Here is a 26,556-nt window from a genome sequence, read left to right on the forward strand (position 1 = left end):
GGGAGGGAGGAGTTGGGTCTTCCAGCTTTCCTTAAACCCTCATTCTCCGTCTGACATTTGGGGTCGGGGGTGGGGGGGTAGGCTGCCTGATTGGGGTCTGGGCTGTGGGTGGGTATTGGGCCTTTGGGGGCGATTGGGGGTGGGGCTGGTGCTCGGGTTCTCCCTGGATTGTTTGTTTGGATCCTTTTATCAGGGTTCCTGGTTCTGATGGCCAGCCCTTTGGCTGGGGTGGCTGCCGGGTTCTGGCGGGAGGTCAGCTGTGGTTGTGTGTGTGTGGTCGTTGGTAGTGCATGGCGGCGGTCGGGGGCATGGCTTCACTTCGACGAAGTGCTGGCTGGTCGCCCTGATGTGACATTCACGGTGCGGGGTGCTGTGTGTGTGTGGTGGTGGTGGTGGTTGCATGGGTGGCATGCCGGGGCTTCTCCGGGCCTGTGGTGTGGGGCTTTAGGGATGCATTGGTGCGCTGGGCCGGTCTTCCTCAGCTGCTGCTCCCTGCTGCTCTGGCCCCGGCCTGGGGCCGGCTTGCGGTCACTGTTGGGCAGGTGGGGCACATGGACGGCCCAACAGAGGCTCTGTCGGGCTGTCTCTGTGTGCCTGTTTGTCTCAGGTTGGGTTTTGGGTGGCCCCCCTCTCTTGGACCAGTTTTGGCCCCCCATTTGGTGGGTTGTGCTCCCCCCCGGTGGTGGGCCCCCCTGCCGCCGGTGCATTGGCGGCTCTCAGCAGCTGGGGCTGGGTGGTGGGGTGTGTGCAGGCCCGCCCTGGTGGCTGCCTGCGGGGGCCTGGGTGCCCTGGCTCTGTCGGGCCTCTGTTGGGGGGGTGGTATGACCTCGGGACTCGGTGTCCATGGCCGGATCCACTCTGGAGGGGCAGGTTGCCGGCGGGGCCTGTTGACTCGTCGCTACGGCCTCCTGGGGGTTTCTGCATTGTGGTTGCTGGGGATCACCCAGGGCTTCCCTTTGCTTCTCTCTCTGGGGGGTGCTGGTGTCTCTGTTGGGGGACTCCCGGAGTTCCAGGCTTGGGGGCCGCTGTGTGTCTGTGGTTCCGGGCTTCCCTGTGTTACCTTCGTGTCCTACGGGGACGGGTTTATGGGTCCCCACATCCACTATTGAACATTATTATGAGAAACCTTATAGTGATAAGCATGCTCACACAGGTGTTTAGATTCAGGTGTTTATCAGATACACACTCAGTTGGGTTGTGGTGGCCATCAAATATATATTGTATTACCATGTAATGTATAAAATACTTTCTAATGATGTTATAACTATCATTATATAAGTTGTCTGTTGTTGTGGTTACTTGGTTTTGTCTTTTTTTTTCTCTCTTTCCGCAGGTCTAGAGGCAGACTTCAATGATGTTGATTTGTGTTCTCTTTATCCCTCTCTTTCTCCTTTATTCCTATCTCATTCTTTACATTTTAACTCTTCTCTCACTTTTCTGCTTTGTTATCTTCTTTGTTTTCCGTCCCCGTGTCCATTACATCTGAAACAAACCCAAAGCATATTCTAATAAAATTTAATTTATATATCAAGTGGAGCATTAAGGCCAGCCATAATGCTCTGCTTGTGAAAGTAAATCTGTTGGGCATCACTTTGACACTGAGACAATAATTCTAAGTGTCACAATGTCGGACAGGACAAGGGGAAAAATAAATAAATAAATAAATAAAAGACACTACAATGTGCACTACAATGTCCACTAAATACACTACAATGTACATTAAATACACTACAATGTAAAGTGTAATGTATATTAAATACACTACAATGTACACTAAAGACACTACAATGTGCACTACAATGTACACTAAATATACTACAATGTACATGTAGTGAACTAAGCCTCAGGTCAAATCCTGACCTTGAGGGCCTTCCTGGGACAAGAACTGTATTTCATTGATTTGAGTCCAGAAACATAAGATTAAGTTCATCCAGAGACTTTCTAAGTGTCCTGCACTGATCAATTGAAAGAACACTCTCTTTTTCTATTATCATTACTATCTTACAAATGTCTTGATAATCAAAGTGTGTTTAGTTCAAACCATTTTTAAATGTTGAAGTGAACTACTCATTTTAAATCAACTGTGAAACAGTATTAGTGATTTTTTAATCCTCATTCAAAGTAGAAATCAAGTTAAGGTCTGTTACAGAGTAATTATGCATTTTCTGATTTTCTGTCTGAAATGAGCAAGTGTAAGTTGGTCCAAGGTTGGAGTCAAACGCAAACAAGTTGTTGGAACGAACTGTCATGTTTTTAAATCCTCTCAGACGTAAATAGAGAAGCTGGCACCTGTTTTCCCCCAACTCGCCTAAACATTTCTCTCGTCTGTCTCAAAAACATCTTCTGTCTGTTCCAAAACAATTTTTCTGTTTTTCTGACTTCTAGTGACCTCTTACGTCACAAAAACACACCCCTGATTAGCTATTTCGGCCAATCAGGACTTCCCAGATGAACCGGAAATAGAACTCTTTAAATGTCGGCACTTCCTAGTTCCAGCAGTCGAGTGCGGTGGGAGAGCAGTTCAGTTCGGAGAGCAAACCGAACAGAAGAAGTGCTGGAGAGAACAGGAGGTTCAGACATGATCCGCAGTTCTTCCGAGTCTTGTGGGAATTATGAAATCTTCCACATCTGAGTGGAGCCTCTGACGGACTTACTCCTCTTGTGAGTCCACCAGTGGGGTGAACCTGTGTCGGACGGAATACCGTCACTACTTCGGACGATTCACAGCTGTTCCTACGGAGACGCTGAAAGGGTGCGTTAAACGGAACTCCGTACCAGTGGAGATACCTTCTACAGGTAAAGAGTCGATTTACATTACCTAAGTGTACCGAGGAGGAAGCTGAGATCTTAATGGAGCGTGCCGTTCTGATACCGACACATATTCACTCATCCATCTTTTCCTCTCCATTTAAACTTCATTTCCATCTTTAAACTCTTCTATCTTGCCAGTAAATCATTCCAGATATTTTCAGAAATGTCTGTTGTGAAGCAGGGAATCATGGCCGTATGGTTTTCCTGACTGTAAAGCTAATTAATTATGTTGTTGTTGAAATCAATTTGCCAAATTAATGTAAATGTTTGATGTTAAACTTTGATTCTGTTAATAAATGACCGCATTCATTTGATGGGTCAAAGAAAATTAACGTCTCACGTTACATTTAATTATTCAATGCACGATATTATTCAGTCCAGAAAAATGAAAGAATCCGTTTAATTTATGAATATATCACAGATATATGTTCTTCTACATACACTACAATGTACATTAAATACATTACAATGTAAAGTGCAATGTACATTAAATAAACTACAATTTAAACTACAATGTACACTAAATACACGACAATGAACACTAAAGACACTACAATGTGTACTACAATGTACACTAAATACACTACAATGTACACTACAATGTACATTAAATACACTACAATGTAAAGTGCAGTGTACATTAAATACACTACAATGTAAACTACAATGTACACTAAATACACTACAATGTACACTAAAAGCACTATAATGTGCACTAAATACACTACAATGTACAGTACAATGTACACTAAATACACTACAATGTGCACTACAATGTACACTAAATAGACTACAATGTACACTAAATACACTACAATGTACACTAAATACACTACAATGTACAAACTAGATTCCAAAAAAGCTGGGACACTAAACAAATTGTAAATAAAAACTGAATGCAATGATGTGGAGATGGTAAATGGACTGTACTTATATAGCGCCTTTTTATCTTATTTCAAGATAAAGCACTTTACACTACAATCTGTGCCTCAGTTACCCATTCATACAGCACTCTACTAGATCATTACAAAGCTAATTGAACAAATCATTCTAAAGAGACTAATCAGTGCTTTAGATCACATTCATACACTGATGGGACACACATTGGAGGCAATGGGGGTTCAGTGTCTTGCCCAGGGACACTTTGGCATGTGACTGCTGGTGGATTCGAACCCCCAACTCTAGCATTGGAGGACAACTTCTCTAACCACTCAGCCACAGCCGCCCCAAAGATGATGGCAAATGTCAATATTTCATTCATAATGTAGCATAGATGACAGATCAAAAGTTTAATCTGAGTAAATGTAACATTGTATAGGAAAAATATGTTGATTCAAAATTTCACTGTCAACAAATCCCAAAAAAGTTGGGACAAGTAGCAATAAGTGGCTGGCAAAAGGAAATTGAGCATATAACGAACAGCTGGAAGACCAATTAACACTAATTAGGTCAATTGACAACATGATTGGGTATAAAAAGAGCTTCTCAGAGTGTCAGTGTCTCTCAGAAGCCAAGATGGTAAGAGGATCACCAATTCCACCATTGTTGCGCAGAAAGATAGTGCAGCAATACCAGAATGGTGTTACCCAGCGTAAAATAGCAAAGACTTTTAAGTTATCATCATCAACCGTGCATAACATCATCAAAAGATTCAGAGAATCTAGAACAATCGCTGTGCGTAAGGGTCAAGGCCGTAAAACTCTACTGGATGCTCGTGATCTCCGGGCTCTTAAACGTCACTGCACCTCAAACAGTAATGCCACTGTCAAGGAAATAACAGAATGGGCTCAGGAATACTTCCGGAAAGCATTGTCAGTGAACACAATCCACCGTGCCATCCGCCGTTGCCAGCTGAAACTCTACAGTGCAAAGAGGAAGCCATTTCTAAGCAAGCTCCACAAGCTCAGATATTTGCACTGGGCCAGGGGTAAAATGGAAGACTGTTCTGTGGTTAGATGAGTCACGATTTGAAGTTCTTTATGGAACACTGGGACGCCATGTCATCCGGACCAGAGAGGACAAGGATAGCCCAAGTTGTTGTCAATGCTCCGTTCAGAAGCCTGCATCACTGATGGTATGGGGTTGCATGAGCGCTTGTGGCATGGGCAGCTTGCATGTCTGGAAAGGCACCATTAATGCAGAGAACTATGTTCAGGTTCTAGAACAACATATGCTCCCATCTACACGTCATCTCTTTCAGGGAAAACCCTGCATTTTTCAACACGATAATGCCAGACCACATTCTGCAGCAATCACAACATCATGGCTACGTAGGGGAAGGATCCGGGTACTGAAATGGCCAGCCTGCAGTCCAGATCTTTCACATATTGAGAACATTAAAAATGGTAAAAAAGTGGTAAAAATGGACTTGTCCCAACGTTTTTGGGATATGTTGACGCCAAGAAATTTGGAAACAACAGATTTTTCCCTTAAAATGATACATTCTCTCAGTTTAAACTTTTGATCTGTGATTTGTGTTATATTCTGAATAAAATATTAGATGTTGGCACCTCCACATCATTGCAATCAGTTTTTATTTACAATGTACACTAATACACTACTGGGGTGGCTGTGGTTGAGTAGTTAAAGCTGTCGTACTCCAATGCAAGAGTTAGGTGTTCGAATCCACCAGCAGTCACGTGCCGAAGTGTCCCTGGGCAAGACACTGAACCCCTCATTGCCTCTGATGTGTGTCCCATCGGAGTATGAATGTTATAAAGCAGTGATTAGTCTCTTTAGAATGATTTGTTCAATTAGCTTTGTAGATCTAGTAGAGTGCTGTATGAATGGGTAAATGAGGCACAGATTGTAGTGTAAAGCGCTTTGAGTATCTCCATAAGATAGAAAGGCGCTATATAAGTACAGTCCATTTAAATGGACTGTACTTATATAGCGCCTAATTTACAGTCCATTTACTACAATGTACACTATAATGTAAACTACAATGTACAAGCAGATTGACATGAGTGTCTCTTCTTAAAATACAAACAAAACATTAATAAAACCATCTTTTTTCCTGTCTTCAAAAACCTCCCTTCATCATTCAGTGCACTGAGAGACAGCAGTTCATTTAAAGGACAGACAACACGCTGCAAGGTAACCTTAGTTGATTTGTCTTTTGCAGAAAAAAGACAGAAAAAGACAAATGCAAGTAAATACAAAAAAAAAAAAAAAAAAAAAACAGTTTCTGTTGTGAACAACAAAGTCCATGCTCAATAATCCAGGTATACAATCCAACATTTTTCAGTCAGGTCATCTGGACAGTTTCTTTTTTTGTGCTGAAATGTTTCGCCTTTGATCCAGAAGGCTTCAACAGTCAAGGAAACACACAACAAAACTGATTCTTCCCCCAACAGCTTACTCCAAAGTGGAACAAACCAGTTCTGCTTGTGATAAGATGGTCTCTTTGGTACGCCCCCTCCTCCATTGCCAGCCTTCTTCCTTGTTGACAGTCGTGCCAAACTGGTTGAAAACAACAAAGTCCATGCTCAATAATCCAGGTATACAATCCAACATTTTTCAGTCAGGTCATCTGGACAGTAGGGCTGGGCCATGTATCGAATATACTCTAGGGATGCAACAACGAATCGATAAAATCGATAAAAATCGATGATTAAAAGCGTTGGCAACGAATTTCATTATCGATTCGTTGTGTCGTGTGATTATGCATCTCTCACGGCGCTGCAGAGTTGTTTTGTTCACGGGCAGTTCATTGTCAATGCTGACTGACTGAATAAAGTTTGAAAAAAAAAAAAAACAACAACTCTGCAGCGCGAGTTGAACAGAGCTGGGGGGAGTCGGAAACAAAGCAGAGGCGTGTATTCAAAGGAAAATAAGTACATTTTACAAATGACCAACGCAGCGAAAACTGTTCGACCCAAGTCCTTTAAAGTGTGGGAGAACTTCACAAAGATAAAAAATGAGAAGCATGCCGCTTTGAAAATCGCCGACACGACACGGGAGAACCATGGAGATAAACGTAAACATGTCGGAGTCACGAGGAGGAGGAAGGAGATCAGCAGCTGATACATGTCTTACTCCCAACTCGTGTTGCAGGTGAGTCTCTACAATATTCACATTGTTTTGTTTCCAAGTAAGAAAACGTAACGTCAGTCTGTCTGGTAGATGAAGCTGTTTGTTTTCTGATTAATGACGGTGATAGAGAACGTGTGTGTTACTTTTTATTTAATTTAATTGGTACAAGCAGTGTTTAAATGTGATTTATAAATAAATCTAACACAAAGATAATAATTTAATGATTAGGCTTCAACTTTTAATTTGTTGGCAAAGTCTGAAGACACTGCAGGTATGGCAGGATGAATTGCATTTAAACAGGAATTAAAGTAATTTATTACATCTACTCAAATGTGTGTAATTAAGTATTTTATGTGTGTGTGTGTGTGTGTGTGTGCTTAATTGCTCTTTTAGCTACTTTTGCCTGAACCCAATACTGTAAGTGAAACAAGGCATTTCTTGATTTGCTGTAAATTATGCTATAATCAATCAATCAACCTTTATTTATACAGGTAAATCCCATTGAGCCTCGAGGACTCATTTACAAGAGAGACCTGATTTCAACAATAATACATATTTACTCTCTCATTCCAGAAAACAACAACAAACAATGACAGCCTTCATGATGGACAGACATCATGGACACCACAGCAGCAGCTGTCTTCACTGAAATCATCCTGAACACGATTGTCACCGACATGAGGCCTCTGTCGATGGTTGAAGACAAAGGCTTCACTACAATGATCCACACTTTTAATCCAGGTTACAATAATCCACACTTTTAATCCAGGTTACACTCTTCCCTCAAGGACACATTTTACAAAGTAACTACATATTGTGCAGGTATAAAGACACATTTGTATATATTTTTGTGTACATTTATTTTTCTAAACTAATTGACTAACTTTTATTTTTTATTATTCAATATTTTACTAACAGAATAGTCAAATAGCAACCTGTTTTTGTGTGAATTGCTATGTCAGTCAAATGTTCAATTTTGGAATAAAGGGGTGGAAATTAAAATTGTTATTTTTTTGCAGATCATCTATTAATCGAAAAATAATCGATTATTGAAATAATCGTTAGTTGCAGCCCTAATATACACGATGTGTCTCGAGTTTTTCAATTTACCATGGTTAAAATGGCTCTATCACAACCATCGAGTATAAATTGCCATTCAAATCATAAGCTTTCCACATAATTCACTGTGAGTTTTGTTTATCCAACACGCTACAAATGCATCGCTACTCCCTGCCCCCTCCCAACCTGAACATTTTCTGCATGACACCCTGTGCAGAGCATGCGCAAATAGACTTGGAGAGAGGAAAAAATATGGCGACAGCAGGAGATTCACGTGAGCGGGTGAATGAGACAGTAACTGAAGAGTTCGATGAACTTGTTCCAAAGAGAATCAGCACTGGATCAATAATCTGGCAGTGGTTTGGATTTTATAAAGAAGATGTCGAACAAAATGCGGTAATTTGCAAAACGTGTCGTAAAACCATTGCCACGAAAGGAAGCAGTACCACAAATTTACTTCACCACCTAAAAAGTCATCCACTGCAAAATAAAGAATGTAGTAAACTCCGTATGTCCACGTCTCCCCACACAACAAAGAAAACATTAAATAATACAGCTGTGAAGCAGATGATACTAGCTTCTTCGTTTGCCAAAGCCATCCCGTATGAGAAAAAAAAAGTACAAAGTGGAGAGAAATCACTGACGCAGTAACAAAATATATCGCCAAAGACATGGCTCCTGTCAGTGTTGTGGAAAAGCCTGGATTCAAAAACCTTATTAAGACTCTTGATGCAAAATAAAACTTGCCAGGTCGCAAGTTCTTTGCAGAAAAAGCACTGCCAGAGTTGTATGTTTCAGTAAAGAGAAAACGTAGGCCAGCAGCTAACAAACGTGACCTGCTTCTCAACAACCACAGACCTGTGGACCATCCGCACTTGTGAGCCGTATCTTAGCCCAACTCTACACTACACTGACCAGTGGGAGTTAAAAAGCTTCTGCCTTCAAACAAGTTTTTTCCCTGAAGACCACACAGCAGAGCTAATTGCCCAAGGACTGCAAGATGCGCTCACATCATGGAATTTATCAGAAAGTCGTCAGGTGTGCATCATGACAGACAATGGGAGTAACATAATCAAAGCAACGAGGCTGAATGGGTGGACCAGGCTACAGTGTTTTGGCCATCGGTTGCACCTTGCAATTGTTGAGTATCAGTGCATTCACACCAGCCCTGTTTAGTCCGCTTTAATCAAACTCTAGCCCGTTTGCCTAGGAAGTCCGGTTCGTTTGGGGAGGTGTGAATGCGCCATCGAACTCTGACACGGAACAAAAAGGCGAACTCTGGCCCGGGCTAAAACGTAGGTCTCGGTCTGGTAGAAGAGAACTCCAGTGAGGTTCGAGTACAGTGTAAATGTAATCAGACCAGGCCCCGCTCTACAAGCAAGAAGTGGAGTACAGTGCAGGGCAAACAAACACGCATTTCTCTTACCTTATATGGAGCCATCAGCTGCCTTGTGTGAAAAACAAAATTCTCCATGGTCTTCTGCCTCATCTTCTGCTCATGCTTTGTCAATTTTTGAAACATGACAAAATATAACTCCTAAAACTGCTAAAACTTGATGCCACTCCGTTTTTGTTTTTATTTCCAGAAGAAGAAGACGAAGAAGAAGTGTCTTCAGAGGTTTTTGTGTAATTTCTTTCAGTAGTTCTTGGTGCAGCGCCACCACAGGCGAGTGGGGGAACAGGTTGGTTCAACAGGTTGGCTCGACTGCACAGTGCAGTGTGAATGCAAACGCACCAGCTCAAATGTAAACAAAATGTTATGAATCTTGGTCCCCCAACCGAACCGAGTCTACCGGACTATGTGTGAAAACAATCTATGTTGTATAGCTGTACCTTCTTTTATATAGAATATACACTGAGCATCAGTAAATGTTGGTAGGATTTCATTTGATTTCCCAATTAAATGAACTTCAGATTAAAGTGATCTGACGATGTGAAGATCTGAAGATATCAAATTGATATTTGATTTAATAAATTAAATTTTGGTTTAAATTTAAATTGGATTTAATTAAATTGGATTTAATAATTAAATTGAATTGTTTTTTGTTTTGTTTACACTAAAAGAAATGAAAAGAATTTCTTTAGTTGTCATAGCTCTAAGACATTGGGTAGCACATTTTTCCTCCTGTTTAATTGTGTTATGCATCTGCTTAATTAATTTACTGAGCATAAAATGTGAACTGATGTAAAATCTGATATTGCATACATACACACAAATGTTTTTTGTGATAGAATTTATTTACAGCATTATATAGTAATTGTTGGGGTTTTTCTTTCCTTTATTTTCAGAGAGAAGCATGAAAGACCCCAGCATTGAGCGTGCTGTTGCTGTTTGTAAAAAGGTTGTAAGCAGTTTTTCATTCAGATGGAAGAAGAGGAGAGATCTGGCTACTGCGCAGAAAGAACTTAAGATCTCCGCACATCAGCGAGTCACCAACTAGATGGGGATCCCGTTACAAAATGATTGACCAGGTGCTGGAACAGGAGCAACCTATTTCACAGGTCTTGGCCACAGACCAAAAAAAAAAAAAAGACATCTTGTCCTAACTTGGCAAGACCTGGAAGTCCTTGAGTGAGTGCACAAGGCTCTAAAACCCCTTGTGGAATTCAGAGGAGACTATGTCACAGTGTCATATGTCAAACCTGTGCTACATCTCTTCCATACAAGCATATTGGCAGTTCATGAAGATGACACTCCACTGACCAATCCATCCATCCATCCATCCATTTTCTTCCGCTTATCCGGGGTCGGGTCGCGGGGGTAGCAGCCTAAGTAGGGAGGCCCAGACTTCCCTCTCCCCAGCCACTTGGGCCAGCTCCTCCGGGGAAATCCCGAGGCGTTCCCAGACCAGCCGAGAAACATAGTCCCTCCAGCGTGTCCTGGGTCTTCCTCTGGGTCTCCTCCCGGTGGGACGTGTCCAGAATACCTCACCAGGGAGGCGTCCAGGAGGCATCCTAAACAGATGCCCGAGCCACCTCAACTGGCTCCTCTCGATGTGGAGAAGCAGTGGCTCTACTCTGAGTCCCTCCCGGATGATCGAGTTTCTCATCCTATCTCTAAGGGAGAGCCCAGACACCCTGCAGAGAAAACTCATTTCGGCCGCTTGTATCCGAGATCTCTTTCTTTCGGTCACAACCCAAAGCTCATGACCATAGATGAGGGTAGGAACGTAGATTGATCGATAAATTGAGAGCTTCACCTTTTGACTCAGCTCTTTTCACCACGACAGACCTGTATAGTGCCTGCTTCACTGCAGATGCTGCACCTATCTGCCTATCGATCTCACGTTCCATTTTACCCTCATTCGTGAACAAGACCCCAACATACTTGAACTCCTCCACTTGGGGCAGGACCTCCTTCCTGAGAGGGCACTCTACCCTTTTCTGGTTCAAGACCATGGCCTCAGATTTGGAGGAACTGATCTTTATCCTGGCCGTGTCGCACTCGGCTGCGAACCGCTCCAACGAAAGCTGTAGATCACGATCTGATTAATCCAATAAGACCACATCATCTGCAAAAAGCAGAGACGCAATTCTAAGGCCACCAAAATGGATCCCCTCAACATCTTGGCTGCGCCTAGAAATTCTGTCCATAAAAGTTATGAACAGAATCGGTGACAAAGGGCAACCTTGGCGGAGTCCAACTCTCACCAGAAACAAGCCCGACTTACTACCGGCGATGCGGACCAGGCTCTGACACCGGTCATACAGGACCTAAGAGCCCGTATCAATGGGCCCGGTACCCCATACTCACAGAGTGTTCCCCACAGGGTTCCCCACAGGATTGCCAAAGGGACGCAGTCAAATGCCTTCTCCAAGTCCACAAAGCACATGTAGACCGGTTGGGCAAACTCCCACGCATCCTCCAGGACCCTGCTGAGAGTGTAGAGCTGGTCCAGTGTTCCACGACCAGGACGAAAACCGCACTGCTCCTCCTGAATCCGAGGTTTGACTATCCAATGAACCCTCCTCTCCAGAACCCCCGAATAGACCTTACCAGGGAGGCTTAAGAGCGTGATCCCCCTGTAGTTGGAACACACTCTACGGTCCCCCATTTTGAATAGGGAGACCACCAACCCTGTCTGCCAATCCAAGGGAACCTCCCCCGATGTCCATGCAATATTGCAGAGTCACGCAAGCCAACACAACCCTACAACATCCAGAGCCTTAAGGAACTCCGGGCGAATCTCATCCACCCCTGGGGCCCTACCACAGAGGAGCTTTTTAATCACCTCGGTGACCTCAGCACCAGAGATTGGAGGGCCCGACCCAGAGTCCCCAGGCTCCGCTTCCTCAGTAGAAGATGTGCCGGTGGGATTGAGGAGGTCTTTAAAGTATTCTGCACACCGACCCACGACATCCCGAGTTGAGGTCAGCAGCACACCACCCCCAATATAAACAGTGTTGGTGGTGTACCGCTTTCCCTCTCTGAGACGCCGGATGGTGGACAAGAATCGCCGCGCAAGTCATTCTCCATGGCCTCTCCGAACTCATCCCATGCCTGAGTTTTTGCCTCAGCGACCATCCGAGCCGCATGTCGCTTGGACTGCCGGTACCCATCAGCTGCTTCCGGGGTCCCACAGGCTAAAAAGGCTCGATAGGACTTCTTCTTCAGCCTGACAGCATCCCTCACCGACGGTGTCCACCACCGGGTTCAAGGGTTGCCACCACGATAGGCACCGACAACCTTGCGGCCGCAGCTCTGGTAAGCCGCCTCGACAATCAATCAACCTTAGAGGCACGGAACATGGCCCACTCGGACTCAATGTCACCCACCTCCACCAACATGTTCGAAGTTCTCCCAGAGGTGGGAGTTAAAGCTTCGTCTCACAGGAGACTCTGCCAGACGTTCCCAGCAAACCCTCACAATACATTTGGGTCTGCGAGGTCTGACCGGCATCCCCCCCCCACCATCGGAGCCAACTTACCACCAGGTAGTGATCAGTGGACAGCTCCGCCCCTCTCTTCACCCGAGTGTCCAAGACATGTGGCCGCAGTTAAGATGAGACGACGACAAAGTCGATCATTGAACTGCGGCCTAGGGTGTCCTGGTGCCAAAAGCACATATGGACACACTTATGCTTTGACATGGTGTTCGTTATGGACAATCCATGACGAGCACAGAAGTCCAACAACAGAACACCACTCGGGTTCAGATCAGGGGGGCTGTTCCTCACAACCACACCCCTCCAGGTCTCACTGTCATTTCCCCACGTGAGCATTGAAGTCCCCCAGCAGAACAAAGAAGTCCCCAGGAGGTGTACTTTCCAGTACCCCCTCCAAGGACTCCAAAAAGGGTGGATAATCTGAACTGCCGCTTGGTGCATAAGCACAAATGACAGTCAGAACCCGTCCCCCCACACGTAAGTGGAGGGAGGCCACCCTCTCATTCACTGGGGTGAATCCCAACACACAGGCACCAAGATGGGGGAAATAAGTGCCCACTCCTGCTCGGCGCCTCTCACCAGGGGCAACTCCAGAGTGGAAGAGTGTCCAACCCCTCTCAAGGAAACTGGTTCCAGAACCAGAGCCATGCATAAAGGTGAGTCCAACTATTTCTAGCCAGAACCTCTCAACCTCACACACCAGCTCAGGCTCCTTCCCCACCAGTGAGGTGACATTCCACATCCCAATAGCCAGCTTCTGTAACTGAGGATCAGACCGCCAGGGTCCCCGCCCTCGGCCACCACCCATCCCACATTGCACCCAACCCCTCTGGCCCCTCCCACAGGTGGTGAGCCCATGGGAAGGGGGACCCACGTCTCCTCTTCGGGCTGTGCCTGGCCGAGCTCCATGGGTAAAAGCCCGGCCACCAGGCGCTCACCCACATGCCTCACCTCCAGGCCTGGCTCCAGAGTGGGGCCCCAATGACCCACGTCCAGGCAAGGGAACATCAAGTCCATTTCTTTTACTCATCATAGGGGTGTTTGGGCTGCACTTTGTCTGGCCCCTCACCTAGGACCTGTCTGCATTGGGTGACCCTACTAGGGGCATAAAGCCCATGACAGCATAGTTCCTAGGATCATTGGGACACTCAAACCCCTCCACCAAAGGTAAGGTGGAAGCCAAGGCTCCACTGACCCAGTCCATCAAAGTCTTGTTGGATTTCATATTTTTATACCTTTTTTATATTTCCTATCAAGCATTCAAATGTCATGTTATACAAAGTGTGTGTGTCTATCTTCCAGGGTTGCACTATATTTATAGAAAATGTTTGCTAATTCTAACTAGTTGACCTTTAAAGATAATCTCATATTAGCTAAGGATAATTTTACAAGTTCACATTTGATATATTACAAGCAATCAAATCATGCCAGATAGCAGACTGATTAACATAAATAAAGCTAGAACACATTTCTTTAATTTAGACAATATATAGTTTGACTAAATAAGATCCCTCAGGATCTCTCTTAATAATAACCATTAACATTTAATCATTGTTGAATACAAGCTACAACAGCAGAAGTATAAAAAGGATCAAGTAAGAACACGCAAACATGAGTTAGATAACAATTAATAGTTATTAATTATTCCTAGAAATAAACAACTTTAACTCAAATCATTTGGTATCACTAAGGTATAATCACGTTAAACAAACAGCTAAAACGAACGATTTCAGTGAGGCAAAACTTCTTATCTGAAATGTAGATATTAACGTCCTTGAGGGGGCGGGTTAGAGTCGTAACCCTAGCAACAGAAGCTAAACCAATCAGAAAGCTAGCCTTCTCAAACTGTGATAAAAGGCCGGAAATGACACACGCCCATCGAGCATTTCCGGGAGGCGCACACCGAGACGGTTCGTTCTTTAATGCTCCATTTATATGCATATATCTTATTAATGTAATTGTTTGTCTCTGAATATCTGTAACCCATGTTTTGTCAAATAAATCTTTTATACCAAGGGCGACGCCTCAGCCGTTTGGAACACGACGTGGTATTTCCAACCACAACAGTCTCCATCCTGGACTACCTTCGTGAGAAATTTGATGACCCTTCCACTGACACCCTTCTGGAAATGGCATCATTAGTTGATCCCAGATTTAAAACAACGTACATTACCACAGAGAAGTTGGAGGAAATTAAGAACAGAGTCATAAAGGAGATGGAAGCAGATGTCATGCTGTCTGATCAAGGTGATCCAGGTTTTCCTGCTTCACAGCCCAGTGAAATGGAAGTGGTATCAGAGCCAGATGCACCAAAAAAGAAAACACTTGGAAGTTTCTTTAAAAAGGCCAAAACATCCTCTTCCAAAACTGCGTCATCACTTAGACAATTAATGGATGCAGAACATTCTGCCTACTTGCAGTCTGTGAATGCCGACAGTGAATCTGATCCAGCTGTAGTGGAAAGGCCATGAAGAAATATTCCCAAATGTGAAACAGTTGGTAAAAAAGTATCTGTGAGTACCTGCTACTAGCTCCCCATCAGAAAGGGTATTTAGTACTAGTGGAAATGTGGTGACATATCACCGGGCCTCTCTCAAACCTGAAGCTGTTGACAGGCTTGTGTTTTTGGCACATAATCTCAAAAAACCTATGGATCTTTTGCATTGATGAGACCTATTCAGGGGTATGGGGCGGCTGTGGCTGAGTGGTTAGAGCAGTCGTCCCACAATGCGAGAGTAGGGGGTTCGAATCCACCAGCAGTCACATGTCGAAGTGTCCCTGGGCAAGACACTGAACCCCTCATAGCCTCTGATGTGTGTTCCATCAGTGTATGAATGTGATCTAAAGCGCTGATTAGTCTCATTCGAATGATTTGTTCGATTAGCTTTGCAGAGATCTAGTAGAGTGCTGTATGAATGGGTAAATGAGGACACAGATTGTAGTGTAAAGCGCTTTGAGTATCTTGAAATAAGATAAAAAGGCGCTATCCACCTTATTCCGGATTTGGCGCCACTACCCATAATTCATAGCGGAAGCCGGTTGTTTACTTCCGCCCGCGATCCCGCGCTGTTGTTTACGTTTGTGGGTTAACACACTTGCTAGCAATTTAATGTTTTTGACACAAAAGTTTCCTTTACCTGAAGTAAATGGCAGCACATCAGAGGTGGATACATTGCAAGGATGTTTTAAAAAGCTGCGAAGATAAGTCGTTAACTGTGTCTCACCCATCATTTCTCACGGACTGGGTAGATGATATGAAATCATGGCCCGGAATTACCTACATCGATATTATTAATTACCTTGTTTTTTCTGAAGGCGTCGATGGCGAGGAATTGCGGAATTATAAAAGCACAGAGGCGTATAATTACCTCCACAGCAACAAAATAGATAGTTTTGCTCAAGAAACAAGGCGACTTTATCTTTCTGAAAGCAGCTGTTGAGCCGAGCCAGAGCGTTGGTCAAGCTAAACACTTAGCATGGGTCATGCTCAGAGAAAGTGGAGTGGTAGAAACGGTCGGCTGTTCCTGTATCGCCGGATTGGGAAAATCATGCAGTCATGCGGCAGCTATTCTGTGGAAGGTATATCACTTATCTGGATATCAGAATATTTACATCACTGAATCAGAATCACTGAACTGGGCGAAAGCTGTGAGCTTCCTGTCTGCCTGTGTTTACATGTGGAAGCCAGAGCATTGTGCAGCCTGTGATCTACTGTCACAAAAAATTAAACATTAAAAAGGCTGTACAGTATTTTTATATTATTTGTTTTTAAAAAAGTACAGACTGGATGCAAGGCAACCTAACATTTACAGAAAAGGAAAAAATAAATGACAACAGCAGGGATGTAAATAACTTGTTTCATTTTATTAGGAGCAGTGATAGCTGAAGTCTGTTAAATTGTTACAGGTCCAGAATGCTGTGATCAGTGGAAAGACGGGGCTAGCATGTACAGATGAGCAGCGCAGGTGGAATGCTGGGACAGCAAAGAATCTTCAACCCAAACGTCTAAGCATGATAAACTTCAGACACCACAAGGCAGAGCAGCAGTATAACATCAACTCAAGGGCTGCAGACACGATTAGTCTTTATTTTCATAAGTGTTATAAGGACTTGATCTTGTACAGGCATTGTAAATTCATTGTTGTCATCTCCTTCCAGTGCTGACACAAGAGTGTTAAATGTTTCTAACGCTATACCAGTGTACAGCAAAGCGTCTGCGTCATTTTGTAGAAGAAAAAATGCAACTTCATCACACTGAGTCGTCTTGTCCTGGACATCTTTTCTGCCAGACGTGTTGCAGTATTGATGATGATCTTTTAGCGAAGGGTCCTCCCACTGTGTGTGGACTGAGTGCAGATGTGGCCCAGGAGGTTGTGTGGAGACGCTAGCCAGGTCTGGGATGACTGACGGTGAATCTACGGTGCACTCTGAATAACACAAAAATACAAAATCAAATCAGCGTAACACAACCTGTCAAGTGTCACTTACCTTATTACGTTTTAGGAAGGAAATTTGTAATTCCACACTCGTACACACATGATACATCTTAAATGTCAATAGTGCTGTTTTAGTGGGGCTTTAGCCCCCTTAAATTTTCCTAAGCCCCATCAAATTATGCTATAATATCAAAATATTGTGATTAGATTTTAGTTTTTCATCCTTAAAAAAAATCAGTTGGAGCTAGGTTGCATTTAAGCTTTTTCTTTAAAGAGTTTAAAAGAAGTTTTTTTTTCAGCTGTGTCTGTTTCAAATAACCTGCCTCTAATAACTCAACATATTCTTTATTAACAAAATCCCCAGACTTTTACAGCCCTGGGGGCTGAATTTTACCAGGTTGCTAAATAAAAAGCTATTCTCGGACAGTTACATGAAATCATATACATCTCTGCTAGCATGCTACTGATGTTAATTACTAACCACTTTGTCTTTAAGATTTGGATTTGGCTGCCAATCAAGTACTTTCTCTTAGTGATAAAGTATTTTGGAATTAAATTAATAATACACTAACATCCACAATAACACTGCAACCAGCTAGCGCTGATGCTAACACCATCCACAGTATAGTAATTATAACATTACAATTATAACATTAATAATAATATAATTCAGTAAAAGATAAGAGCTAAGCATGATTAAAATGTGAAGCGGGGACAAATCACATTTTCAATTTCACTCACCGGGAACAGATTCGGCCGTTTTGTCGATGTTGCTGGAAGCTGTCTGGCTCACAGTGGTCCGGATGAGCTGCCTTCTTTTCTTTGGTGGGGCCCGGTCATAGCCCAGATAGAGCTCCGGGTCGGGGTGAAGCTCTGTGGGCTTTTTATCAATAAAATGAAAGGAGCAAACATAAACTCTCTTCGGGGGGTATTTGAGTTTTAAAGCTGCCAGCCACGCTCGTTTTCGATCCTCCTTCCTCGGCATGGAGTGCAGTTCGTAACGCGCTGGGCACACACAGGCCTTTCGAAGTTGTTGATGTGCAAAACAATACGTTTCTAGCTCGTCTTTCAGTTTTCTGGAGCTGTTGTGACAGCCAACAACAGCACAAGTTGAACCCGAACTCATATTAGAATTGTTTAAGCCTCCTGCTACAGCACAAATTACTAGAATTTGTCATTAGCAAAAGTGCCTCTCGCTTTAGCTCACCGGAAGTATAAAACCGGGAGGGGGCGGTACCTGTCTGTCATGGCAGCCCACATACGCTCTTGCAGAATAAGGTGGATATAAGTACAGTCCATTTACCATTTACCATATTAATGTCACCATTTGGACATAAGCTTCTTTGATTTCAACATAGCATCATTTCCTTTTTTATCACTTTGTGTGGTGTGTGTTTAAAATCTAGCAGACAAAGAGTAATTATTATTTAAATTATTTTGAGATGATCTAACACCTGTGATAAAACTGTTCTTGTACAGGGATTTTGAAGATATTGCCTGAACTTGGTACCATTTACCAGTTTAGCACTTTTTATGTTTTGTTGTTCAAAATTTCCAGCATATGCAAATTGTTTAGAGAAGCTCTGATACATGTGACTGTTCTGGGTCAGTTGATTATATAGTCACTAGTTAAACTTTTATTTTTGTAATCTGGACTCATCAGGTTTTTTGATTTTACAATTTTTATGCAAAAAGCACTAACGAGCACCTTTTTTTCAGCCAGCTGGTTTATTTTTCATTGTGGATTTGTGCTTGGTGTACTTTTTTGCTGCCAAGGTCTTGTTTATTAAAGGTATAGTGTTGACCACAGTAAGAGACATTGGTACTAATTTCATTACTGAAGATGATTTGTATGCAACTGATGGTTAGAATAAAACATTTTAAACTTATTCTGATTTTGTATTCAAATAAAAAAAAACATCAATGGTCTGTTTGAAAAGAGTACACTAGTGCCATTTTAAATACTAGTTTAAAGTAACACTGGAGATTATTTATAGATATTGTGATATATATCGTGTATTGTGATATAGCTAAATAATATCGGGATATTAGATTTTCCTCATATCACCCAGCCCTACTAGACAGTTTCTTTTTTTGTGCTGAAACATTTCGCCTTCGATCTGGAAGGCTTCATCAGTCAAGAAAACACATAACAAAACTGATTCTTCCCCCAACAGCTTACTCCAAAGTGGAACAAACCATTTCTGCTTGTGGTAAGATGGTCTCTTTGGTACGCCCCCTCCTCCATTGCATTGGATTATTGAGCATGGACTTTGTTGTTTTCAACCAGTTTGACACGACTGTCAACAAGGAAGAGGGCCCGCAATGGAGGAGGGGGCGTACCAAACAGACCATCTTATCACAAGCAGAACTGGTTTGTTCCACTTTGGAGTAAGCTGTTGGGGGAAGAATCAGTTTTGTTGTGTTTCCTTGACTGATGAAGCCTTCCGGATCGAAGGCGAAACGTTTCAGCACAAAAAAAACTGTCCAGATGACCTGACTGAAAAATGTTGGAGTTTCTGTTGTGATTTAATCAAACAGGGATCCTTGTGGCCTGTGCAAAGGATCACAACAACATCAAAAATGTTTGTTAATAATCTAAACTGCTTTCTGATAGTGACTGGTGAGATATGCACAACAGATTATGCCCATTTGACATATCTTTCGTTACACGCAAATTACGTTTATACAAGAATGTGGTTTTAAAAAATCCTGAAGATCTGCTTAGCTGTTGACAAGTAGTGTTTTTGTCTCCATCTCACAGAGAGGCACATATCAACTCAGAACGAAAGTTTAATGATTGAACTTAATAGGGGGTTTGGAATGTAGCATTGCTGAGAGCCTGCAGTTTCCATACAACAAAGGAAATTTGTTGAAGAGGACAAAAATACACAAAAAGACAGACATGAACAAAGAAAAAAAGTGAGTTGGCAGTATAAGCTGAAGGAAAACCATTACTGCAGCAGCATAGCATCTGTCTGGAAACACTGTTTAAAAACTGTTTTCACAAAACAGCCCATTATGTTTTCAAACCTGTCAGTGTTTCATTTACAAATGCATGCCTTAAAATCTTCCAGTCTTTGGTAACATAAAGATTCTGTCTACAGTAAATAATTGATTACTGTTAAATCAACATTACAGATGAGAATAAAATGTTACATCCTCCCAACACCTCTTGTTCTTCAGCTAATCAGAGTTCCAAGTTTAAAACCAAGTGATTGTTTTGTGTTTCTGCTCGTCTGTTGCTCTGAACTTCTAGCATCAAGCAACTGGAAACCACAAAACAGATGTCAGGCTCAGTGCAGAAACCTTGAGAAATGGGATGGAGTTGTTTTGTATGAGTCAAGTTACATGACCATCAGTTTGAAAACTTGATCACAGGATGAGGAAAAGTAAAGTCGGTTTAATTGCTAACAGGAGGAGAGTGGCACCTTTAAAAGGCAATAAACATCTTGAGAAAACAGCTAAAGCTGGATGCTGCTGTTCAAATGCATGACTGTGTGCTGTATCCTTTGTTTCAGTCACACTAATGGATTGTATTAAGTTATTTAAGAGTTATTTCAACCAGAAAAGCAGATTAAATTAGACATCAGAAGATTTGTTGATTTCAAAGCCACGTGTGAAAGGTCTACTTCCAAATCTGCAAATAGGCTTACTATTTTAGCTAACGAACAGTGAAGCAGCTTTAAAATAAAAACACGACAGTGCAGCTTCTTGTGCCTCTTCAAGAAGAGTCTTACCTGTGAAGGTGCGCTGCTGGAAAGCCCCCCACTGATCTCCCCGATGCGTGCGGCTGCTGTGGGGTTGCTGGAGCTGATAAGGACCGGCCCACTTATTTCCATGGAGTGACGCTGTGGGGGCGGAGCTAGCATGGGTTTGTGGGACATAGTGAGAGAAGTGAAGGAATGTCGTTTCTTGCTGTTCTTCTTCTCCCCTGCCCGCTGGGCACCATTGCCCTGAGGACCCAAGGAGGCCCCCTCACCAGAGTCTCCATTCGGGTCTGACGGCTTGTCCAACTCTATAAGCTGACGAGCTGCAGAGTTGAACTATGAGAGGGGAGGTGAGGCAGGGGTCAACAAGAGGAGCATTACTAATGAAGATGATAATTATGATAACTATTGATGAAAACTGCACGTTTATTGCAACAGATCATCTTTGTGTGGACTAATGCTTCCAATGTAAGTGCATCTTCTTTTTATGTAGACATAACCTAATTTTAAAGTTAATGACAGGCCAGCTGTAAAACTGCAGGTTTGTGACCCTTTCTAACACTGCAATGTGCAACTGAGTGGGTAAAAATCAAAGCAGCAGTTTGAACTCATCGCAAGGTGGTTAAACCTGCCATCATCTCCTAATCTAGGCAGCTCTTTTTATTTAGGACATAAATAAAAAACTGAGAGCAGGGTCCAATCAAGCAGATAGCCTGTGTAAGGTAACCACTCAAATGTCAGGATATTAAGGTAGACATCAAACATTTAAAGTAAAATAATTGTGTTTTGTAAACACACACAATTGAGAAGTCAACCAAAGCCTCTACGGTGATGGAAATATTCAAAATAAATGCTACGTAAAAAAGAATGTTTAAGATCAAGCTTTATGTTATAAATAATACAGCACTTGTTCATAACAACCTAATCATGAATATGATAGGAAAACATTTTTCCATTCTGTCAGGGTGCTTTAAATCATAAAATAAAGTTTAATATACTTTAGTTTTTAATGCTGTGCTTCTTTTTAACCTTTATAAACTATAATCAAAACCTAACATTCATAGTTTCTACATTAAAAATTATTAATCCTAAAATAGAAAACATATATGGTACCCAAAGCTCTTAAGCAAAACCATCTGAAAGCATTTTGTGTAACAAAGGATAACAGTGTACGTAATAAAAAAAGGAATTATGTTAACATTTCTCAGATGCTTTAATGAGTCTGCCATAAGAAGAATCAAGCTGCTTACTTACCTCCACATACGAGATGGGAAAAATTCCTATTTTATCTCCCAGCATTCCCTCTACCCAGTTTTCATCAACTCTACGGATTACAGTCAGAATATCATCCTAAATAAATGTAGAGAGCAAAAAATGATGAGGAAAAATTTATTAAAGGACATTTTTTATCAAAGAGTGTACCTTCAGGAAGAAACATTGAAGAGAAGTCTTAATGATGATTTATTAAATAGAACATACCCAGGTCTAAAAGTGATTCTGTCATGGAAACTACACTGCCTGGCCAAAAAAAAGTTGCCACCTGGATTTAACTAAGCAAATAAGTAGGAGTCTCCTATTGGATAACTACTGCATGGGCGATTATCTTTCAGCTGCAACAAGTTATTTAACCTCAACTGGTGCAATGAGTTGCTTCTCATTTCTTACACAACCTGTCGAAAGACACATCACGTGGTCGTGGAAAAGATGTCAGTCTGTTTGAGAATCAAATCATTGGCTGCATCAAGCAGAGAAAACGTCTAAGGAGATTGCAGAAACTACTAAAATTGGGTTAAGAACTGTCCAACGCATTATTAAAAACTGAAAGGATAGGGGGGACCCATTGTCGTCAAGGAAGAAATGTGGCCGGAAAAAAATCCTGAATGATCGTTATCGGTGATCACTTAAAAGTTTGGTGAAAACAATCAAAGAGAAAACAACAGTAGCACTCAGGGCTATGTTTAATAGTGAAAGTAAGAGCATTTCTATACATACAATGTGAAGGGAACTCAAGGAATTGGGATTGAACAGCTGTGTAGCCTTAAGAAACCCACTAATCAGTGAGACTAAACAGAAAATAAGGCTTCAATTTGCTAGGGAGCATAAAGATTCAATTCAATTCAGTTTATTTATATAGCGCCAAATCACAACAAAGTTGTCTCAGGGCACTTTACAGAAACGTTCACATACATAAAAGCCAATTAGTAAAGTTCTCTATCTAAGGAGGCCAGCAGACAAGTTGAATCTTGGCTTCGTTGCAGTCTCCCATCCTGAGCAAGCACAGTGGCAACAGTGGAAAGGAAAAACTCCCTTTTTAAAAGGAAGAAACCTCCAGCAGAACTAGGTTCAGGACAAGAGGCCATCTGCTTGGACCGGCTGGTTTGAGAGGACAGGAACGAGAGACAAACGAACACAGTATGGTAGGTCCAAGTATAGGTCCAGATTGGACTCTGGAGCAATGGAAGGTCATGTGGTCTGATGAGTCCAGATTTACCCTGTTCCAGAGTGATGGACACATCATGGTAAGAAGAGAGGCAGGTGAAGTGATGTACCCATCATGCCTAGTGCCTAGTCATCAATGCAAGATCTTGATGAAAAAATAATGTAACACTGGATGGAAATAGATCTTGTGACATTGCAGAAGCTTATCGAAAATATACCACAGTGAATGCATGCTGTAATCAAAGCTAAAGGTGGTCCAACGAAATACTAGTGTGTGATCTTTTTTTTGGTGGCAACTTTTTTGGGCCAGGCAGTGTACTTACTAAAGTTTGTTTCGGTTTTTGCTCATGCGGAATATAACTTGATGAGAGAATTCCAAACAATCAAAGTCTGACCCAACAGCTGGATAAACAAAGCAGTTCAATCACTGTAGTTAAGCTATGCCTGGCCTTTGTTCTCCCAGTTTAATTACAGCTGCTCATCAAGAAGCCTGGCTCTAACTCCAAACCATTGCTGTGGACGTTTCACTCAAAAACCCTGACATTCTAACGCACATAACTCTAGAAAATGAAGGCTTACAAGACACATTCTCACTGTAATGAGAAGTATTTTAGTTTTACTATGCTGACCATGTGGCTGAAAGGTTTGACTTGCATCTCTGCAATACCTCACCTTAGAGAAGGGCAGACAGTCCTTGTCAGCCTCTTTGTCTTTGAGCTCAAAGTCATAGACAGCTTTGCACTGAGGCGGCGGCTGCGGCAGCGGCTTGATGACCTGTACAAAGTTGGTGGGGAAAAAGCCATGCACTCCTCCCATCTCCCCATGGTACCAGTTTTCATCCACTTGCCGGCGCAGGATAATGATGTCACCCTTCGTGAATTTGAGATCTCCTGGTTCCTTGCCATCATAGTTGTACAGTGCTTTGGCACAAGGCAGCTGAGGGACACCCTAAAACGAGAAAGTGCAAACAGGATGTTGGGCTTTTTTTCTTTACTTTGATGGTGGCGTGGGGCCGAGCAGCAGAGCGGTGTATGGTGCACACGGAGCGGAGATACAGTTAGCAGGCTATCCTTTTGGCTGCGTCTCCATCTTGTGTGTGCTGTGTGTTGTTCTGTTGTTCGGTTTTGTGCTGTTAGTAGGGTAAAAAAGAGGAAAGGGACTTCCTGTTTGGCTTGGTGTAATTCCATTTTATCAAATGTTCGTTTAGGGCCACCGTATATTCATGACCTGTGAGTTGAAGAAGAGCCGAGAGTTCTGTTTTATGTTTCTGTGTTTTATCCTTAGAGGACAAAAAGTAAAAAAAGGCACAAAATATATAAGTTTATAGAAATAAGTATTTGTTTGCAAAGGCTAGAGTGACATCATCTCAGTCGAATACTCTGTGGTAAAAGCTTCAAATTCAGATTTTACATAAACCAAATAAAAATCTATTCTACAGTTCAGTTCTGTAACCTGTATACAAGAAACAACCACATATAAAAAAATTGAAGAACAAAAGTAGGCACAATGAGTGCAAATACATCAAATGATGAAAAAAAAATTGGAATTTTAAATAAAATTGTTTTTGTAGGATCTAGTTCATCAGATTGAATTCAGTTTATATAGCGCCAAGTCACAACAGAAGTCGTCTCAAGGCACTGAACAGAAATATTCATATATAAAATAAGTTAACAGAAGCATTCATATTTAAAAAATAATAATTAACATTATTTATCTGAGGAGCAAACTGATTTGAGTTTAACTCATCGTAGAACTCTCAATCGGTGAACTAAAGTTAATTAAAAGTTAATTAAAAGTCCATTAGCAAGATTTTGGATTCTGGACATGCCTCTAGAACCCGTCCTGAAGTGTGGTGCAAATCAGGCTGATCTGAGCAGGGCTGAGCAGAGTTGGGGCTGAGTAGGAGCAGTGCAAAAGTGGCATAACTCAGTCTAGGACAGTCTAGGAAGCAGAGATGTATTCTTCCACATTTGTCTGCTGCTTCTTCATTACCTGCCCAAACCCCCATTGAAATGGTGCCAAGCAGTGCTCGTCTGTTACCCACCCAAAACCCCACTGAAACAGTGCCAACTCGCCCACGGCTCAAATCAAATAAACCAAAAATCGACTATAAAAACATTAACCATAAAAATCTTATTAAAATAAACACAACTACTTTACCAGAACAAAAGAATGAAATCATTAAATGTGAACTATTGAACATCAGATCACTTTCCTCTAAATCCCTGTTAGTCCATCCATCCATCAGCAGGGTGTCTAAGCTCTCCCTTAGAGATAGGGTGAGAAGTTCGACCATCCGGGAGGGACTCAGAGTACAGCCGCTGCTCCTCCACGTCGAGAGGAGCCAGTTGAGGTGGCTCGGGCAGCTGTTTAGGATGCCTCCTAGACGCCTCCCTGGTGAGGTTTTCCGGACACGTCCCACCGGGAGGAGGCCCAGAGGAAGACCCAGGACACGCTGGAGGGACTATGTTTCTCGGCTGGCCTGGGAACGCCTCTGGATTCCCCCGGAGGAGCTGGACCAAGTGGATGGGGAGAGGGAAGTCTGGGCCTCCCTACTTAGGCTGCTACCCCCAGGACCCGACCCCGGATAAGCGGAAGAAAATGGATGGATAACTGTGGTGGCCATCTTGCATTCAAACATTTATCAACAATAAAAAAAAATCAATGTATTAACTAAAAAAAGGTAAACACAATTTGCTCTAATTTAGTGATCATATCCTACTTTGAGCTAATTTTCAGCTATTTCTTGTGTTCCTTTGACACTTTTAGTAAATAACAAATGTTTTGCTATGTTTAGTTTTAAACAATCACATACATTTGTCTGTTTTGCTAACGTTTTGGTACTTTTACATGCTATCTTGTTTTTTATTTTTGGCATTTAGTTAGTGTTTTTTTACTTTTAGCTATAAGGACATGTTTGCAGATTTTAGTCAATATCTGGCTGCTTATTGTTTTTAGCCAATGTTTTGTATTTTAGCTAGTGGTTTACTTTTAGCTTTAACAACTCACTTTCACCTTATTCCAACTAATTATAGCACTCAGCATTCATACTGCATTTACATTCTGTGCATGTCATCGTATAGCAAGTCTTTGTGGATTCAGCACTGGAGTGACCCCTGATAGAACCAATTCTTTTTTTTTTTTATCAAATGAATAGCTGTTTACTGGTCTAAATATAAA

At 42.2% G+C, this 26,556-nt stretch overlaps 3 protein-coding genes across 3 annotated transcripts in view; 1 reads left to right on the forward strand and 2 right to left on the reverse strand.

Annotated features, from left to right (window-relative positions):
* LOC119407574 (dynein heavy chain) overlaps positions 1 to 3,638 on the forward strand; it is a 20,771-nt gene extending 17,133 nt beyond the window's left edge. Inside the window, 1 exon segment of the mRNA XM_037674394.1 lies at positions 3,549 to 3,638. Within this exon segment, the coding sequence (XP_037530322.1) occupies positions 3,549 to 3,638 (90 nt within the window).
* Positions 3,639 to 16,636: 12,998 nt separating this feature from the next.
* On the reverse strand, positions 16,637 to 18,444 carry LOC119430867. The gene is made up of 2 exons (XM_037698345.1): positions 17,969 to 18,444; positions 16,637 to 17,218 (listed from the first exon to the last, which is right to left on the reverse strand). The coding sequence occupies exons 1-2, from the start codon at positions 18,351 to 18,353 to the stop codon at positions 16,851 to 16,853; spliced, it is 753 nt and encodes a 250-aa protein (XP_037554273.1). The 5' UTR covers positions 18,354 to 18,444; the 3' UTR covers positions 16,637 to 16,850.
* Positions 18,445 to 20,181: 1,737 nt separating this feature from the next.
* Positions 20,182 to 26,556, reverse strand: part of sh3rf1 (SH3 domain containing ring finger 1) — a 79,771-nt gene continuing 73,396 nt past the window's right edge. Inside the window, 5 exon segments of the mRNA XM_037674395.1 lie at positions 20,182 to 20,214; positions 20,968 to 21,273; positions 22,192 to 22,287; positions 24,049 to 24,324; positions 25,831 to 25,889. Coding sequence (XP_037530323.1) covers positions 20,182 to 20,214; positions 20,968 to 21,273; positions 22,192 to 22,287; positions 24,049 to 24,324; positions 25,831 to 25,889 — 770 coding nt within the window.

The sequence above is a fragment of the Nematolebias whitei genome, chromosome 3 (assembly GCF_014905685.2).
Source record: "Nematolebias whitei isolate Nwh7 chromosome 3, NemWhi1, whole genome shotgun sequence".
Taxonomy (NCBI): domain Eukaryota; kingdom Metazoa; phylum Chordata; class Actinopteri; order Cyprinodontiformes; family Rivulidae; genus Nematolebias; species Nematolebias whitei.